Source organism: Vulpes lagopus, chromosome 7, assembly GCF_018345385.1.
Source record: "Vulpes lagopus strain Blue_001 chromosome 7, ASM1834538v1, whole genome shotgun sequence".
Lineage (NCBI taxonomy): Eukaryota > Metazoa > Chordata > Mammalia > Carnivora > Canidae > Vulpes > Vulpes lagopus.
This window is the reverse complement of record NC_054830.1, coordinates 111937876-111954851: the sequence shown is the minus strand read 5'-3', so window position 1 is coordinate 111954851 and position 16976 is coordinate 111937876. Positions and strand designations below refer to the sequence as shown.

General features: G+C 55.3%; 1 protein-coding gene across 3 annotated transcripts; it reads left to right on the top strand.

Annotated features, from left to right (window-relative positions):
* Window positions 1-817: 817 nt before the first annotated feature.
* Window positions 818-15664, top strand: PDLIM4 (PDZ and LIM domain 4). Of its 3 annotated transcripts, XM_041764224.1 has the most exons (8): window positions 880-1019; window positions 2014-2251; window positions 6079-6230; window positions 9935-10016; window positions 14198-14379; window positions 14586-14749; window positions 15098-15215; window positions 15347-15664. In XM_041764224.1, exons 2-8 carry the CDS (start codon window positions 2057-2059, stop codon window positions 15549-15551), a joined length of 1098 nt encoding a protein of 365 aa, XP_041620158.1. In that variant the 5' UTR covers window positions 880-1019; window positions 2014-2056; the 3' UTR covers window positions 15552-15664. The 3 variants fall into 3 exon arrangements, with proteins under 3 accessions (XP_041620160.1, XP_041620159.1, XP_041620158.1); XM_041764225.1 differs by lacking the exon at window positions 2014-2251 and having other exon boundaries at window positions 819-1019; XM_041764226.1 differs by lacking the exons at window positions 2014-2251; window positions 15098-15215 and having other exon boundaries at window positions 818-1019; window positions 15347-15555.
* The last annotated feature ends 1312 nt before the right edge of the window (window positions 15665-16976 follow it).

The window sequence follows — 16976 nt, the reverse complement described above, 5'->3', positions numbered from 1 at the left end:
ATGTCCCTGGACAATGGCAGAGAGTGAAGACAGCACCAGGAAGTGCCTCCAGCGAAAGCCTGCCCTCAATTCCGTGCTCCTCAAATACATCACTCCCCTTCAGAGGTGCAGCTACTACCCCAACCACCCTAGCTGTTCCTTTTCTAGGAAGCCTGGGGAAACAAAAATCTCTGCAAAGGAGGATTGAGAAGAGGCTGTGCAGCGGGGCAGATGGCCTGGGAGAGAAGGTACGGTGGGGAAGCAGTGACACTTGGAAAGACAGGTCGCCCCCTTGCTTCTAGACTCAAGCCAGGGGCCACTTCTTCCTGGCCGCAGAGAACGAGGCTGGGGACCTGTCTGTTCTCACCCCATACTTGGCACTGCCTGCTGTCGTCCTGGGTCTGTGTGCCTGGTCCAGGCCTCCTCAGGCCCGAGGCTGCCCCTCGCACCACCCCGAAGGGTAGGGAGGCAGGGCGGCCTGCCAGGACCTCGAGCAGTTCTCCGAGCCAGGCACGGCCCCATCCCCCATCTGGGCCGCCCCCCGCCCCCCGCCCCCCGCCCCCCCGCAGGCTGGGACTCCGAGGGGCCCGTGCCTGGGCTTCTGCGGCCGCGCTCGCGCTCGGGTCCGCGGCGCCTCGAGCGAGCCAGGGCAGGATCCCGGACGTCGGGGCGGTCCAGGTCCCGGGGTCTCGGCGACCGCGGCCGGGGTGCGGGCTCAGCGCGCCGGGGCCGAGGGGCGGGTCCTCGCGGCCCCCGAGGGGGCGGGGCGGGCCGGCCGCGGGGCCAATCCGGGTGCTAGGGGAGCGGGGGCGGGGGCCCGGGGCAGGGGGGTTCGGGGGCGGGGCGCGGCGTCCCGGCGGCGGCGGCGGCGGCGGCGGCGGCGGCGGCTCCGGCGGCTCCTCGGTGTCCGGCTCCGGCTCCGGCTCTGGCTGCGGCTCCGGCCCGCGATGCCCCACTCCGTGACCCTACGCGGCCCGTCGCCCTGGGGCTTCCGCCTGGTAGGCGGCCGGGACTTCAGCGCACCCCTCACCATCTCGCGGGTGAGTCCGGCGGCCACGGGGCGGCGGGGAGGTCCTCGATGGGAGACGCTGCCCCTGCGGTCCACCCAGGACCCGGATCCCCGACGTCCCTGAGGCTCGAAAGCCAAGGATGGGCCGGGGCGGGACACAGGCTCTAGAGGCTTCCAGGCAGGGCAGTTTGGGGGGCCCCAGGCCCCTCCCTCCTGCCGCCGGGCCTGCCAGCCCTATCCCTTGAAGGATCCCCCCCAGGTCACACACCAGCCTCTCTGGTGCTCTCGTTCTGGGGGAGTCGCTACGGGCTGGTGAAGGACCGCGCTGGGCCAGGGGTCTGGACAGATCTTCAGAGGCCCAGAAATGCTGCTTAAACTGAACCCAGCCTGAGCATTTGGGGCAAAACGATTGAGAGCCCCTTCTTCTATCAGAGGTCCCTGCCAGTAGAGCTGGGTGACCCCAGAGAGGTCTGGGGTCCTCTCTGAATATGACAAGATCAAGATCCACCTACTTCCTCACTCCACTTTTGGTCAAAGCCTCATCTATGAGCTCAGTCCTCCTAAGGGGAAGTGACCAAGAGGAATTTGGGGCTTTCAGGGGAAGAGGTTGTGAAGGGACATGAGGCCAGGGGCCAGAATAGCCTCTGCCCAGTTCGTCCAGTTTCCATGGCCAGACATTGCCCCAAGGCTTAGGATAGAGGGCAAAGAGGAGTGGGCACAACCCTGGGTAGTGGCTAATCTAAGGAGGAGAGAGGAGCAGAGGAAGGGATTCAGGCCCTGTCAGAAGGGGTGCTCAGTCTCAGCAAGACAGGATCCTGGCCCAGCCTTGGGGTCTCTTGTTTCAAAGGGCTAAAAGTGAGAAGTCAGACTCTGTTTTGGAGGTCCCAGACCAGGGGACAAAAGAGGACAAAAAAACCCCAGGTCCTGCCCTTGAAGTCTCTCACTCTGGTGGAAAGAGCAGAGGGGAGCAGGGGCCATTTGAAGACCATCCTTTATCTCCACACAGACTGCTCTGATCTTTGCAGACCTGAGTCCGGAGAACTGAGAACTGCACTGCTGCCTTTCTCCATGGAGCCTGGACCAAGCTGGCTGGGCTTTCTGAGACTTCTTTCCCCTACTTGGGAGGGGCTGTGCACCTGGTGGAGCAGAGAATCATGGAATCCCACTTCTGGGGGCCAGGGTGACAGGCAGGCCCAGCTGTCTTGGGAGGCTTCTCACATCTGCCCTTACCCCACGGCCACCAGGTTCCTGGGACTGAGTGAGGTGGGCCTTTAACACATCCGGGAGCCTTTCATCTCCTACTTCGCTGAGGGGGACTGCTGGGTGTGTGTGTGTGTGTGTGTGTGTGTGTGTGTGTGTGTGTGTACGCGCGTGCTTGCCTCTGTGTCTGTCTGCATGTATGGCTTGCTGTGTGTCCGCCAAGGCGAGCTGGTGGGGGTGCTAGGCCAGCCAGCAGGCCAGGCACTCTGGGCGTGAGGCCGCTGACAGGCTCGGTGGTGGCGGCTGACGGCCACAGGCGGCAGGGAGCAGAGACATCTGTTGCCCACGCGGCTGCCTGCCTGTGGAGGAAAGGCCTCAGCACGTCACAGTGGCAGCAGCGGCGCAGCCTTGTTTGGAGCTGACTGGGATGCAGGCTCCTGGCAGGCAGGCAGGCAGGCAGGCAGGCAGGCTGAGAGAGGGCTTGCCAGGAAGTACCCCTCCTTGTCCCCCAAAGTCATGCGGCAGCAGCTCGGGTCCAAGGAATCAGGATGGCTGAGCCTGGATTTGGCTGGGATCTGGGAGGATCTATGGAGCTGGGGAGACACAGGCCACAGCTTGCCCCGCAGGTACCTCAAGGGCAGGGTCTACACTGATGGTCGGTCGGAGTGTCTTTACTGAGGGGGTTCAAGACCCAACCTCTTCCATGCTTCCAGAGCCTCCCCCTGCCCACCCTGCTGGAGGGACAATCACACTCAGACAGGGAGGAGGCTGGCTGCCTGGCAGATTTGGGGCCTTAGAACCTCAGCCCTTGAAGCCTCAGGGAGCCCCCAAGAACAATGCTCTGGGCTTCTTCTCCTATGAATTATAGTGTTTGGCCCTGGCTAAGCATCCACAGCATTCCAGGCCCCACCCTAATGGGTGTTGGTACCAGGTCCCCAGCAACCAGAGCCTGAAGTGAGCACCACCATGTGCTCAACCCGTTGTGGGGACTTTTTGCCCTGATTGTCTCAGGTAGTCCTCATAAGAGCCCTTAGAAGTAAGGACCTCTCTGGCCTCACGTTATAGATGGGGACACCAAGGCTCAGAGAGGCTAAGGTAGTGTATCCAGAGAAGCAGAGCAGGGACAGGAATCCAGGCCTGTGTGGAGCTTGCTGTGACTGTATGGGACAATATGGCACCAGACTCTGTGAGTTCCAGCCTATTACAGTGTCTGAGCTGGGTAGACTGGAGCAGGGCCCAGGAATGGAGCTGCTACAGGTGAGGGGGCTGGCTCATGCCCCAGCCTCTGAGCTGACCTCACTGGATCCCTCTGCCTTCATTCTGCCTATTTATCCTGTACTCAGCAGCCAGAGGGATCAGCCTGAATTAAACTGTGTCCTGTGACTTCCCTGCTTAGAACCCTCCGTAGTTTTCAACTACCAGGAGGAATGCCGGCTTCTCACCTGGATCTACAAGGTCTGCAGATCTGGTCCCTGCTTCTTCTCTGACTTCTCTCTCCTCACTGATGATGCTTCAACCCCAGGAGCCTGCTTTTATTCTCTCTCCCAGATGAGCCATTATCCATGCTGATCTTTCTACCCATGACACTCTCTCTCCCCTGGGCACACTCTCCCCTCACTCCCTTTTGCAGAAAATCACACAGTGGTTAGTGGATAAGACACGGAACCAGTCAGCTTGGAATGAAATCCTATCTCTGCCATTTATCTTTTTTTTTTTTTTAAGATTTTATTTATTTATTCATAGAGACAGAGAGAGAGGCAGAGACACAGGCAGAGGGAGGAGCAGGCACCATACAGAGAGCCTGATGTGGGACTCCATCCAGGGTCTCCAGGATCACGCCCTGGGCTACAGGCGGCGCTAAACCGCTGCGCCACCGGGGCTGCCCTCTGCCATTTATCAATTGAGCCTCCTTCTGCACTTATCTGGACCTCAGTTTCCTCACCTAAGAAATGGGCTTTCCTGGAGGATTAATAAGACAATGCATATAAAGGCAGTTGGGGGAGTCACGGTTTCCTGGCCTCATGCCCTCTCTGACCAGAACTCCCCGAGCCAGTGGAACTGGCAGAGTCCCAGCCACCCCTGCTTTCAAGAACTTCCTCCACCCACAGGGGCCTGAATGCACCCCTTGTACTGGCTGAGTCATCCTGCAGCCAGCCGCCCCCCTGAAGAAGACTTCTCTCCCTCGTGGGGACTGGGGCAAGGTGTCCCTTCCCCCAAGCCTCCCTTACTTCATCTGTAGGAAAGAGAACAGCCTCTTTCTCATCAGGTGGTTGAAAGGTTGCCATGAACTAGTTCTGGGTAAAGCACTGAGCTCAGGCCGTGTCACAGAGCATGTGTCCATGAAGGAGAGGGTTCTGGAGCAGGGCCTTGAGTGAAGGGTGGGATAATGTCTAATGGGTCCTAACCTCAGGATGATAGGCCTGCTCAGGTGCCGAGGCCCTGTGAATGAGTATTCATGGTGGGCTGAAGGTGTCATGCTCCAGAAAAATATTCCTTGGGGCAGCCTATTTTCAGGGCAGGTCAGTTTAGGCACTGCCCCACACCAGGACTCCAGCCAAGGAGCTGCCAACACCTCAGCTTTGTCCACTCACTGCTAAAAACTGGATAAGCTGAGCTTAGCTGGGCTTCTAGGAGCTCCCAACCCCAGCAATAGGAACAGAGTCACTGGAAGCTCTTAAGGGTTCCACTAGAGAGGCTGGGTAAGAATGAGGGTGCCTATGGGGCCCTGGCTGGCTCAGTTGGTAGAGCATGTGACTCTTAATCTCGGGGTTGTGAGTTTTAGCCCCAGGTCAGGCACAGAAATTACCTAAAAAAAATTTTTTTTTCAATGAGGGTGCCTGAAGTCTAATTCCAAAGGCTCTGCTGAGATGGGGGATAAGGTGAAGAGTACCCTCTTGCTTGAATTCCCCTGGGCTCCTTACTCAGGCCTTCTATGAGCTTTTCCCCAAATTTATGTGACCCTCATCAGGGGACCAGCATTGTAAGAGGCTCCAGACATGGACACCATTGGCTTGGAATGAATAGTAGCACTGGGGTGGCCTGAGTGAGTGAGTGTCTGTCCTGCAGAGGAAGCGGAGGTAAAATTTGGCTCAGGAGTACAGGCAGGCAGCTGGAAGGAGATGGTCCCAGACATGCCTGGGGAGGTGATGTCACAGGTGCAGAATGAGGCACTAGCAAAGTGGTAAAGGAGGTTCACAGAGTTCCATGAGAGCCCAGAGAGGAGGCTCCTAGGGGAGATGGCTCCTCTGCTAAGACATGAAGGTGAGGAGGAGGAGTAAGCTGGTAATTAGGGTTGGAGGTCAAAGGAAAGAGTGTTCCAGGTAGAGAGAATAGCATTGGCAAAAGTGTGGAGGTGAAACTATCTGGCACTATCTGTAGCCCCTAGATATTCAACTGGTATGGGTAGGTGGAGGTGAATGTAGGGGGTGGGGATGGGAAGAAACAAGTAGGGAGACAAAGTCACTAGGAAATGTCAGGTCAAGGGGCTGCTGTGCAATGGGTCGGGGTAAGGCACTATCTGTGTAGGGTATTGTGACATGCCCATGCTTTGTATGTCTCTGGGAGCACATGTGTCCCTGCGTGTCCCTTGCACGTCCTTGGGTGCATATGCAGGCTTCTTGCATATCCCACTTGTCTCAGTCCCAAGGAAGGCCCTCTTATATGCCCTCACACTCCATTGGTCCTTCAGGTGCTGAAAATGAGGGTGTTTAGAGCAGAGGCTGTAATAAGACCACATGGGAACTCAACCAGCCTCTGGGCTTTCCCACTCACAGGTCATGTGGGCAACAGGGCCACACAGCCCATGTTCTGAGGTTAGAGGGGGTCTAGAGCAGACTACAGCAAGGTCACATAATGACTGATGCCCAGCCTTCCGGCTTATCCATCTTCAGGTCCACGCTGGCAGCAAGGCTGCACTGGCTGCCCTGTGCCCTGGAGACCTGATCCAGGCCATTAATGGTGAAAGCACAGAGCTCATGACACACCTGGAGGCTCAGAACCGCATCAAGGGCTGCCATGACCATCTCACACTTTCTGTGAGCAGGTACGCACAGGGTGGGGTGGGCCAGGATGATGGGGTGGGGAGGGGGCAAGGGGTGGAATTAAGAGGAGGATAAGTTAAGACTGGCCAGCATCCTGGAAGAGCCAGGCTTCCCGCAGCCTCTCTGCCTCAGATCTATGGCACCCCGGCCCTGGGAAGTAGTGCTTTCCTGGGGGCCTGCCAGACACCGTTTGGAGATGGGGGTGATTTAAGAAGCAAAGAAGCCCCCTGTTAGTTCAGGGCTGGAAGTATATTGAGGGACTTATGGGCAGGGGATAGGCAGCCCAAATCAGTGTTGAAATAAGACCTGGGTAGCCTCTGGGGTGGTGAGGGATTTCACTCTTCTCCCCACCCCAGAGTGATCAGCTTGATGACCATTTCAAAGTGTTTTCTTGTCCAACACCTCAGTTAGCCTTCAAACCTGCTTAATTGGGTGGAACCTGGTATAGTCCCTACACTACAGATGAGAGCTGAGGCTCAAAAAGGTTAGCGGTGTCTGAAGTCACACAGCAAAGGAGCGGGGAAGCAAAACTTACTCTAGGGTCTCTCTCTCTTCTAGGAGTGGTTGCTGACCTTTCCTACCACTCCGTGGCTGCCCTGCCTCGGTCGTCCCTGCTAGGGCCCATGTGTCTGCCCTTGTTAAATCTGGATGCTATGGACTGTATAATGCCCTACAGCCTACATGAAGGGGAGGTTGGGGGGTTCTCCAAGCCCCTTCTGTGCCGTAAAATGGTCTAGGATGGAAGAGCCACCTGAGGCGTTTCCAGCGCTACTCAGGCCCTGGGTCTTTGTTCAGCTCTAAAGGCAGTTTGCCAGGTCCTGGCTGAGAGGGATCGCCCTTCCCCATGTCTTACTTGGAATGAGAGAAGTCAGATATAACTGTGCAGCTCTGCCACGTTCACTGCTCACAGGGACTTTCCATGCTCCCCCTGTGGATGTGTGTCGGCAAAGCCTCCCCAAACCACAACACAGCTAACTATGCGTTTGAGCTGGCAGGGCTGGGAGCCATTAAACGTGTCAGGAAGGCTTATGACATTGCCTCCATGTGTATCTGGCCTGGATCTGGGTCCAGGTTGGGGTCAGGACCCCCCTGACTGTGCTCTTGGAGCTGAGTGAAACTCCAAGGCTAGAGCAGGGAGTTCAGCAGAGCTGGTTCTCATCCAGACTCTGTGGGATCTTAGGTATACCAGATGACCTCTATGAGCCTGGGTTTTCTTCTCTACCAAGCAGGATCACATTCATCACCCTCTCCCAGACTGAGACTATAGTCTGGTTGGGGGAAATATCTGCACTGCTCTGTCCATGAGTAGCCTCTGCTGCCACCCCACTTGGCTGATTTCCTGGGCCCTGACTCACCTCCGGCCTTGAATTTGCATGGCTAAAGAAGGGAAGCCCTGGTAGTAGTGGGATGGAGGAGGCAGTGGGGATTAGGGGGGTGTTTATAGGGCGCGTGAGTCAGGAGGTTCCCAGAGGGAATAATGTCAGGGGAGGGTAGCAGGGTAGGGGCAGGGTGGAGGTCCCCCTTCCTTCCTTCCTTCCTTCCTTTCCTGGTCATTTGTTCCAAGCCAAGCATGGATAGAGCCAGGGGTCCCCTGACCTGTTCTACTCTGCCCCTAAATGCTGTCTGGCCATGAGAAGGTGAGAGCACATTCTCTACTATCACAGATCTGGGTTCAAGTCCTCGCTCTGCACTTGAGAACTATGTTGTCCTCTAGCAAGTGACTTAATCTCAAAACTCTCAGTTTCCTTTCCTTCCTTATAACTGGGAGATTGAATGCTTATGATGTACTTACTGGGTCTGTTCAAGGTGTAAATTTGGGGCTCTGTCCTCCATCCCCTATTCCCAGTTCTCACACATGCAGATTCTGGAAGACCAAGACACGAAGGCCACTTTGACCCTCTGGGTCAGCATTCTTTTCTCCTGGGCAACATCTCACATGCAGGGCCTCTGACCCTGCTCTCTCTCCTACCTGCTATGCCAGGACCTATGCTCCAAAGATCCCCTCAACATGGTTTCCATGGAGGATCAGCTTGGTAAGCTGGCTGGAGAGAGCTGTTCTGTGCCTCCTCCCCCATAGCTCTACCCAGACCAGTTCCCTACATGCTGGCTTGTGTACAGAGGGCTCTAATCCTCCATAGACTTTTCCATAGGATGAAAAGTGAGGGAAAGGCCCAGCTTCCCTGCTATGCTTATTTTGTCTCCAACTCAGAGCCACTTATCCAACAATCTAAGCTAACCCATACTTTCTGGACAAGTTCTGTAGGCCCGGAACCTTCCTGGCATCAGCTTCAACCCTGGGCTTCTGGTGGGATCTGCTTTGCCTATTGTGTGTTACAAGATACAGTTGCATGGTCCACCCCTGGGCTGTCATTTTGCTTAAAGATGGTAGGTGTTGCCAACCTGTCCAGCCTGAAGTGAAGACCTAGGGATGGAGATTGAATGAGCCCTTCATTGTGATCTGATGCCTTGTGCCACACTCTTTGCTCTGGCTGCTTTGTGCACTCTGACCTTCAGACCTCAGGCTTGTGATTCTCTTCTGGACAAAACTTCAGGGAAATATAAGGCAGTATAGCCACATGAGATGTCCTAGATTTATCCCAGCAGAGTTCTGAGTGGGTAGAGGTCACAGGTAGAGCTGTTGAGTTAGGGGAGTCATTTGGGAGAGCTGGGGCCAGGTGCAAGTGGGGATGGTATTGCCCTAGGGCAGCAGAGCCTTGGTCACACATAGGCCTGCAGAAGGCTGTGGGGAAGAGAGGTTAGTTTGTACCAGGTTAAGGAACGGACCAAGGTGAGGAAGTGTAGAGTGAGTGTGGTTTACAGGTGTAGACAGATAGTTAAAATCCTTCAGTGAGTGGGGGTGAGAGAGGCCATGTTAAGCTGCTGACCCAGTGGTGAGACCTTGGAAAGCCCCAGGAGGCCTTTTGAAGTAAGTAGGGGACATTATTCCCCTTCGGTGTAACTGGCCTCACTTCACACCCATCTGTCAGTGCAGGGTCCATGCACCCTCCTGCCTTGCCTCCTCGCAGGGCTACTGAATGGCAGGACTGGGCCCCAGGCCCATAGCCTCTGCCTGCCCCGCCTGCCCCGCTTATGGCAGGTTTATGATGTTTTTCTCCCTCCTGAGTGGTGTTTGGCTTTTGGTTTCTATGGTGAAGCAGGAATTTCCTAATGGCCTGTTTCCCATCTGGGCTGGGCAGACATTGGTGATGACTCTGCCGGCAGCAAGAGGGGAGGTGCACCCCTCCCCTCAAAGCCTTTATGTCACCTCCCCCAGAGCCCATTGATGCCTGACCTCCAGGCTAGGCCAGAGGCTGTGGATGGAAGAGGATAAACAGATGGGATCCTAGCTGATCAATGTGTGAGGCCTGGTGTGCCTTGCTACAAGCTCGTCTTCTTTTTGCTGAGGCCATGGAAAGGGTGAAAAAGTGAGGAAGCTGCAGGGCTTCTGTTGCATCCTGTCTGGGAATGAGACCAGAGAGGCATGGAGCAGCTGGTGTGGATGGAACACACTGCCCTGCCCTAGGCAGGTGGCAGATCTAGAGTTATGTGTCCTTGCCACAACGGCCAAATTCTGATGCAGGTGCAAGCACTGTGGTGGTGTCCTCTGCCATGCAGGGTGCCAGAGCCCAGCCCCTCTTGGTCCTGGTCCCAGTCATGGTAAGCACAGTAAGCAGACATATCTGACTGTCCTAATTCCTTGTCACAGACCTGAAGGCAGGAGCTGGCCTGGTGCCCCAGAGGACAGCAAAGCTCAAGCACAGAGAATCCACATTGACCCTGAGGTCCAGGTATGTATGGACAGACACCGCCTGGCCTGGCCTGGTTCAGAGCAAGCCCAAGACAGAGGAGCCAGGCCTAGTCCATGGGTTTAATTGTATTAGATGTCTTCACTGTAGCTTTCAGATATCCAGGCCAGAGACTGAGGCAGCAGATTTCTCTGGGCCATGTCCATGCCCCATCTTCTGCTCCCCAGGTGATGAGTACCTGCTGGGGGTTCTATCTGTACCCTAGGCAGCACTTCCATGTCTTATTTAAGACTAAAGTTTTCTCCTGGCCATCCTGTGATTGCACCTCGTAGACCTCAGGCCACAGTCACCCACCTTTGCATGTATGATGGGACTCATAACTATGATACTGTCCTCAAATAGGGGAAAGGGGCAGAAAGAAGCTATTTGAGGGCCTTGTTTTGCCATGGACTTAATGGGTAACCAACTGGGCGGGGCTGACATATCCAGAGCCAGCTCAACATCTCTGGGCTACAGAGTTTGAATAAGGTGGAAATTGGACTGGCCTGTGATGGAGCGAGAGCTGTGGGGCTCAGCATGTGGGGCCATGGCCTCCTGGGCCTGCTTGTATCTACTTTCTCACCATGAAGCCTTCACTGTATAGAAGGCCATCTCCCTCACCATTTATTCCCAATCCTCTTGTTCTGATATTTGTTCCCTACCTTGATTTTGCTGGAATCCCCGAGGCCAGATGCTTACTACTTGCGAGGAAGTACCCGTTATGAAAAGGAAGAGGCACTTATCAATTCTGGAATGGTAGAAGCCAGGGGCCAAGGGATTCCAGAGTAGGCACATGATTCACCTAAGTGTTCAGAGAGGGCTTCCTAGAGGAGGGGATATCCAAGCCAAGACCCAAGGGCTAGGAAGAATAAGGCCAGCAAAGCAGCATAGAGAAGGGAAGCATACAAGGAAGCACATACAAAGGCACAGAAGTGAGATTGTGCATCATAGGTTCAGAAAAAAGAAAGCTCCTGTAGGGTGGGAGCACAGAGGCCAGGGATAAAGAGACGGAGCAGAACCACAGTCTCTTGGTTTTCTCTGCCCAGGACCTCAGCTGTTCCTGCAGAGATTCATGGCTACACTTGTGTCTCCAAAGCTTGCCCTGGTGCAAGGGGCCAGGGGTGAGCAGGGGTTGACAAATCGGCCAGGCTTGACACGGGCCAGGTGGAAGGCAGCAGCACAGTGCTGGCCCCCAACACATATGGGAGGCCAGCTGTCATGTCATGACATGTCATGTCACATCATGCGAGTGCCAGATGCATAGGGCAGGAGCGCCTGAGTTTTGGAACTTGAATCTCACCTCTATTCTGTCCTTCAGGAGAGGCTCAAGGCCAGGGTGCTTGGGGGGCAGGGGGTGGGGGGCTGGTGAGCAGCTGCCCTGCCCCCACACTTCCCCTTACTGACCTCCTCAAGGGCCAGGCTGCCAGTGCTCAGGCTGGAGTCAGAGGGATTTTCTATAAGCAATCAGGCTGCCCCTCAGCTGCCATCCTCCTCTTGTACTTAAAAGTCATGAGCTCCATGGGTGGTGACAGAAACACCCCCACCCAGCCCCCGCAAGGCCGTGTCCTCAGGAACACAGACACAGGGCCCATTGTCCCTACAGTGTTCCCACCCTCTGCCTGCAGCGAGGAGTGGGTGGGCCCAGCTAAAGACATCAGAGAAGGAGAAAACCACAGCTGTCCCTAAGACCACAAGGTACCCTGGGATGCACCCCCGATGCACATAGGGTGTGCAGGTCATGTAGGGTCTTAGGAGACCCTTTTTCCCTCAGGCCTTACTTATGTGGGAACAGAAGAGGCATTTGGTCCAGCCCAGGGCAGAGGAAGGATGATGATCAGGAAGGTTTCCTGGAGAGGATGGCATTTAAGCTGAGAACCAGGTGAACCAAGTAGAGCAGGCATTCCTCACACACTCAGCCTATCCTCTCCAGACCAGCAGAGAGCTGGAGTTTGGCCTCCCATGGGCGCCACCTGCTCATTTGGACTCAGTGCCCATCTCCATCCAAGCTGAGTGTCCCAGATTCTGACCACAGTCATGTGGGAGCTAATGAGCAAGCAGGCAGTTACCTCCATTCTGCTGATTATCCCACTGAGGTTTCAACAACCAAATCAATGGCTGGCAGATACTCAGAGAGGGGGAGCACATAGCACCAGGTGCGCTACCACACAGTGAGGTCAGGCAGGGGTGAGTCTAGAAATAGGAATAGGAACTCAGGAATGTCCATGCCAGCCCTTCATCTAATAAGCATTTGTTGCATGCCAAGAACTATGCTAGGTGCTTTATGTGCAACTGTCTCATTTTATTCCCACAAGGAACTTAGGATGTAAAGGCTGTCACATTCTCCATTTCACAGATGAAGAAACAGATTTAGAGAGGTGATAGAGCTGAGATTCAAACTGAGACTGAGGTCACCATGTGTGTCCTAACCACCAAGTTCAGACCTAGAGAGGCGGCTGCATGGGTGGCCATGGGAGGGGGAGGGGCAGTGGCTCTGATGACCCTGCAATGGACTCCCACACCCTGCTGGGTGAGTGGGGGCCTCCTTCCTCCAGAACCTTCTGACTCCTTCCTGTTGAAACCTCCTCTGTACCAGCCCCAGCCCTGCCCCCACAGCCTGTGGCCCATCTGGTCCCCATTACAGGCCAGGCCAGCCTTGCCTGCCTGTCTGCCCTGCAAACACATGTGCAAAAGTGCTCAGGTTTCTCAGGGGCTTTTGTTTGGCTAGTGGGGAAGTGGGTTTTCCTACTGCTATTGCCTCATTGATAGAGGCCCACCTGGGCAGCAAGAGACCCTCCCCTTTGTCTGTTGGGGTAGGGGTAATGGGGGCACCACTCCCATTCAGCAGCTGGTCCGCCCATTCCCCAAGCTCCCGCCCAGCTCAGAGGTTGCAGAAAAAGCTGGAGCGGTCCAGACAAAGCTCTGCAGGCTCCATTTTGCCCCAGTGCTGGAGGCTGCCTGAGTCCAATACAGGCTCTTTCCCCATAGAGTAAGCATCTTCTCCCTACCATCTAGTCTCCTTGTCCCCAGTGTAGAGCAGAGGAGAAATTTACATGTCACTTCCCAGGTTGAGGCTGAGACCCACCTTCATGGCCTGGACCCTTGTGCCTTATCTTTAAGTCAGCTGTTCTGGCCACCAACCTCATCCCAGCCATGGAGGCTGCTACTATGGTCATCCCCAGGGTGACCAGCACTGGCTCTGAGTATATGAGACTGTGTATGTGTGATTAGGTATATGTCAGTGGACTGGCTGGTACTTGTATGTTGTCTTCGTGCGTGTGTTTGTCTGTGAAAGTTCTTTGAGAGTGTGTATGCCTGTATGTGCCTGCAAGCTAAGGACAACATAGTCCTGGGCTCAGCAGAGACAAAGATCCCCAGTCTCCATTAGGATCCATACCCATGGAGACACTGTTTTTTTCTCCTATGCTGTGGAGGCATGTTCAAGGCATTTCCCCAAATGTTTCAGTCAAGGGCACCAGGCTGGCCATGGAGAAGTAGAGTGGGGATCCTTAAGCCCTGGCCCAACCACTGCCCCTCACCTGCTATGCCTATAAGCAGGCCATGCATATTGCCCTGGGGAGCATGAAATGGAGGCAGAGGTACAGGCCTGAAGGGGGCTGACCTCACAATGATGGCTTTGAACTTCAGTCTGCACCCAACCCATTGTGTGCTTTGGGCACACAATGATTGATGACTCTTCCTGGCTGCAGGACAGGGGTTTCTTTTTCATGTTCCCAGCTATGGGCCCATACAATACCCAGCACAGTTCTGGCAGGCAAGAAGGCCTGGCACTAGGACCATCTCTGCAAGGAAGCCACACACTCTGCTCTAGTCACGCTGGCCTTAAAGGGCTAGTTGGAATGGTCATGCCCCAATACCATCTGTCATGGACACTGGTGGTCAGAACCACCACATCGCTCATGTGCCAAGGTTGAGACACAGTTACTCAGGTTTCTGTGTCTGATTTTCCTCAGGCATTTCTCATTTCTTCTGGGGCTGAACCAGACCCAAGTTTCAGCCCTTCCCTGGCTGGGCATCAGAGCTCAGAGATGCCAGAGCAGGGGTAACCAGCCAACATCCAAGAAGGCCTGGCATAACAGGCTAGGGATGGAATGTATAAGGAATGGCCAGAAGAATGGCCCTACCCCAGATGGTTTCTCAGTGCCTCAGGCCCCTCTCTCTTGTAGGATGGCAGTCCAGCGACCAGCAGGAGGCCCTCAGCCACCGGGATTGGGCTAGAAGATGGCAGGCCAGGCCTGGGATCTCCCTATGGGCAGCCATCTCATCTCCCATTCCATCACAATGGCAGCAGCAGTGAGGCTACCTTACTGACCCAAATGAGCACTCTGCATGTGTCTCCACTTCACAGGTAGTACAGAGAAGTGGCCTTTGAAGCCACACCCACATCGTATTTTAATCCCAGATCTCTGGATCTCACTGGGTCACATCTTGACCCCTGACACTTGATCTTTGGGTCTCAGCTGGTTTTATTTTGAAAACCTCACCAGACCCTTGAGCTAGCAGAGGGAAGGCGGGTACCACAACCTTGTCCCTTGGTGCATCTCTTTTGCCCAGCCCTGACACAGCCAGAGGCCTCCCGCGAAGCCGTGACTGCGGAGTGGACCTGGGCTCAGAGGTGTACAGGATGCTGCGGGAGCCGGCTGAACCCTTGGCTTCGGAGCCCAAGCAGTCAGGCTCCTTCCGCTACTTGCAGGGCATGCTAGAGGCCGGGGAGGGTGGTAAGACTCTGGCCACCTTGCCCCGGATCTGCCTACATCTATCCCTCGGGTGCCTTGAATAGCCCCGCCCCGACCCCACCCTTTTGCGACCCCCACATCCTGCCTCCCAGTGATCCGCCCCAGCGTACCCACGCCCCAGCGTCCCCGCCCCAGCGTCCCCACACCGCTTGCTGGGCCTCAGGGTCCGAATTCCTGCTCCACCCCTTGTTGCGGCCTCTCCCACTCCCACCCTGCCCCCAGTCTCAGTGCTGATAGTCCTGGACGCTGGGTCTATCCCACACCACCCAGAGGTAAAGTTTCCTTTTCTGATCTCGGCACTGGACTCATACCTTGCGCTCCGGCTTTCAGGGGAGCGGCTGGGGCCTAGCGGTCCCCGCAACCCCAAGCCCACTGCCAGCAAGCTGGGCACTCCGCTGAGCGGCCTGCAGGGACTGCCCGAGTGCACGCGCTGCGGCCACGGCATCGTGTGAGTACCCTCCCCTGCTTTCCCCAACCCTGACCCCGGCACTGCCCTGGCCCCGCCCGGGCCCTGCGGAGGGAGCGTGCTCGGAATCCGACAGTCGCTGGAATCAGCCCTCTCCCCGTCTCCCCCATCAGGGGCACCATCGTCAAGGCGCGGGACAAGCTCTACCACCCTGAATGCTTCATGTGCAGCGACTGCGGCCTGAACCTTAAGCAGCGCGGTTATTTCTTTCTGGATGAGCGGCTCTACTGCGAGAGCCATGCCAAGGCGCGTGTCAAGCCACCTGAGGGCTACGACGTGGTGGCGGTGTACCCCAATGCCAAGGTGGAACTAGTCTGAGCTGCTCCAGGAACCTCCCGTCCCCGCTTCTGCTTTTAATGCCCCCACGTGGTCCGTGTAAATATGCATTTGCCCTCTGCCTCTCTAATAAATTCCCTCTGCTCAGCCTTGAACCTGGCAGTGCCTCTGTTCAGCTGGCAAGCACGTCCTAGGTCCTGGGCGCATCGGTGAGCAACCCAGCGGCTGTGCGGCCCTCAAGGAGACCACAGCCTAGATGCAAAGCAGCCATAAATCACAAGGCGAGGTTATATTAACAGGGAGGTGAGGTCTGGGGTGCTATAAGTAATGTCACGCCAAGGGCTCTGACCTCGGTGGAGGCGGGAAAAGTCAGCAGAGAACTAAGGGATGGGAAGTAGTTTAATTGCTCTTCAGGGTGAGGAACTGTGTGTGCAAAGGTATGGCAAAGGTGAGCACAGACAGGAAAGGTCCCGTCTGGCCACCAGCAGGTGCAGGAAGTATTGCGGAGCCGGGTAAGATCACCAGGACTGTCCTGGGCGGTTATCCTCCTGCTGGCATTCTTGGCGTTCTCACGGGTTTCTTCCTCTCTTCCCTCCCGCCCCCTGTCACTTTATTCTTGCCGCGACCCCTTTTTCTTTCCCCTTCCCCTCTCTTCCCACCAGGGGGCGCACTTAGAGTTTGTTGGGGAGGGGCAGTGAGAGACCGGAGAAGGCGGCCGGAGCTGGAGGGCTTAGGGTTGCAGCCTTCCCTTAGCTCCTATCCCCAAAGCCAAGGGTAAACACAACCCCTTCTAAGAGGCCTGGGGGTTACAGGGCGGTGGGGTGACCTGGAGCCTTTCATGGCTCTGTTGCACATGCTGGTACAGACTCTCACTTTTGAAAAATATAAATGATATCAGAGTGGTTGAATTATAGCTGTTTGTGCGCAACAGACTCTCCTGAGCTCCAGGTCACATGAAAACAGATCCCCACTCTCCACAGCTTGCTCCTGGCGGGAAGCAACCTCATTCACTTAGTCCCGGTTTATTTAGGGAGTCTCGACTAAAGAACGTTTATGTTATTTTCAATTTTGCACTATCGAAAACCACAGAAGACTTATCAGTTCACAGTCTTACCATCAGCACACGACAGCACCCATTTCTTTCAGGCTCTTCCCAACACAGGATATTATCTCTCTCTCTCTCTCTTTTTTCGTTTTTGGCAATCTGATAAGTAAAATACGATATGTACTTGCTTTAATTTGCACTCCTTTAATTACCCATGATGGCATTCGTTCGACAAGTATTTCTTGTATTTGCTGTTGAGCGCTGACTGAACAGTGGGGAACAGAATGGCCTTCCCCATCCAAGAGTTCTTGAGTGAATTGTCCTAAACCTTTCATTCGTTTTTTTTTTTCGAGACTTATTTAACTTCTTAGTGATAGGACCTTTTCATGTTTTTGTTAGAGTCTCTGTTACTGGACTCAATT

Coding starts and splice junctions, on each gene's coding strand:
- PDLIM4 (XM_041764224.1), top strand. CDS start 2,057: ATGGAGCCTGGACCAAGCTGGCTGGGCTTTCTGAGACTTCTTTCCCCT. Junction 6,231..9,934: donor CTCACACTTTCTGTGAGCAG/GTACGCACAGGG, acceptor TCCTTGTCACAG/ACCTGAAGGCAGGAGCTGGC. Junction 14,380..14,585: donor CATGTGTCTCCACTTCACAG/GTAGTACAGAGA, acceptor TCTTTTGCCCAG/CCCTGACACAGCCAGAGGCC.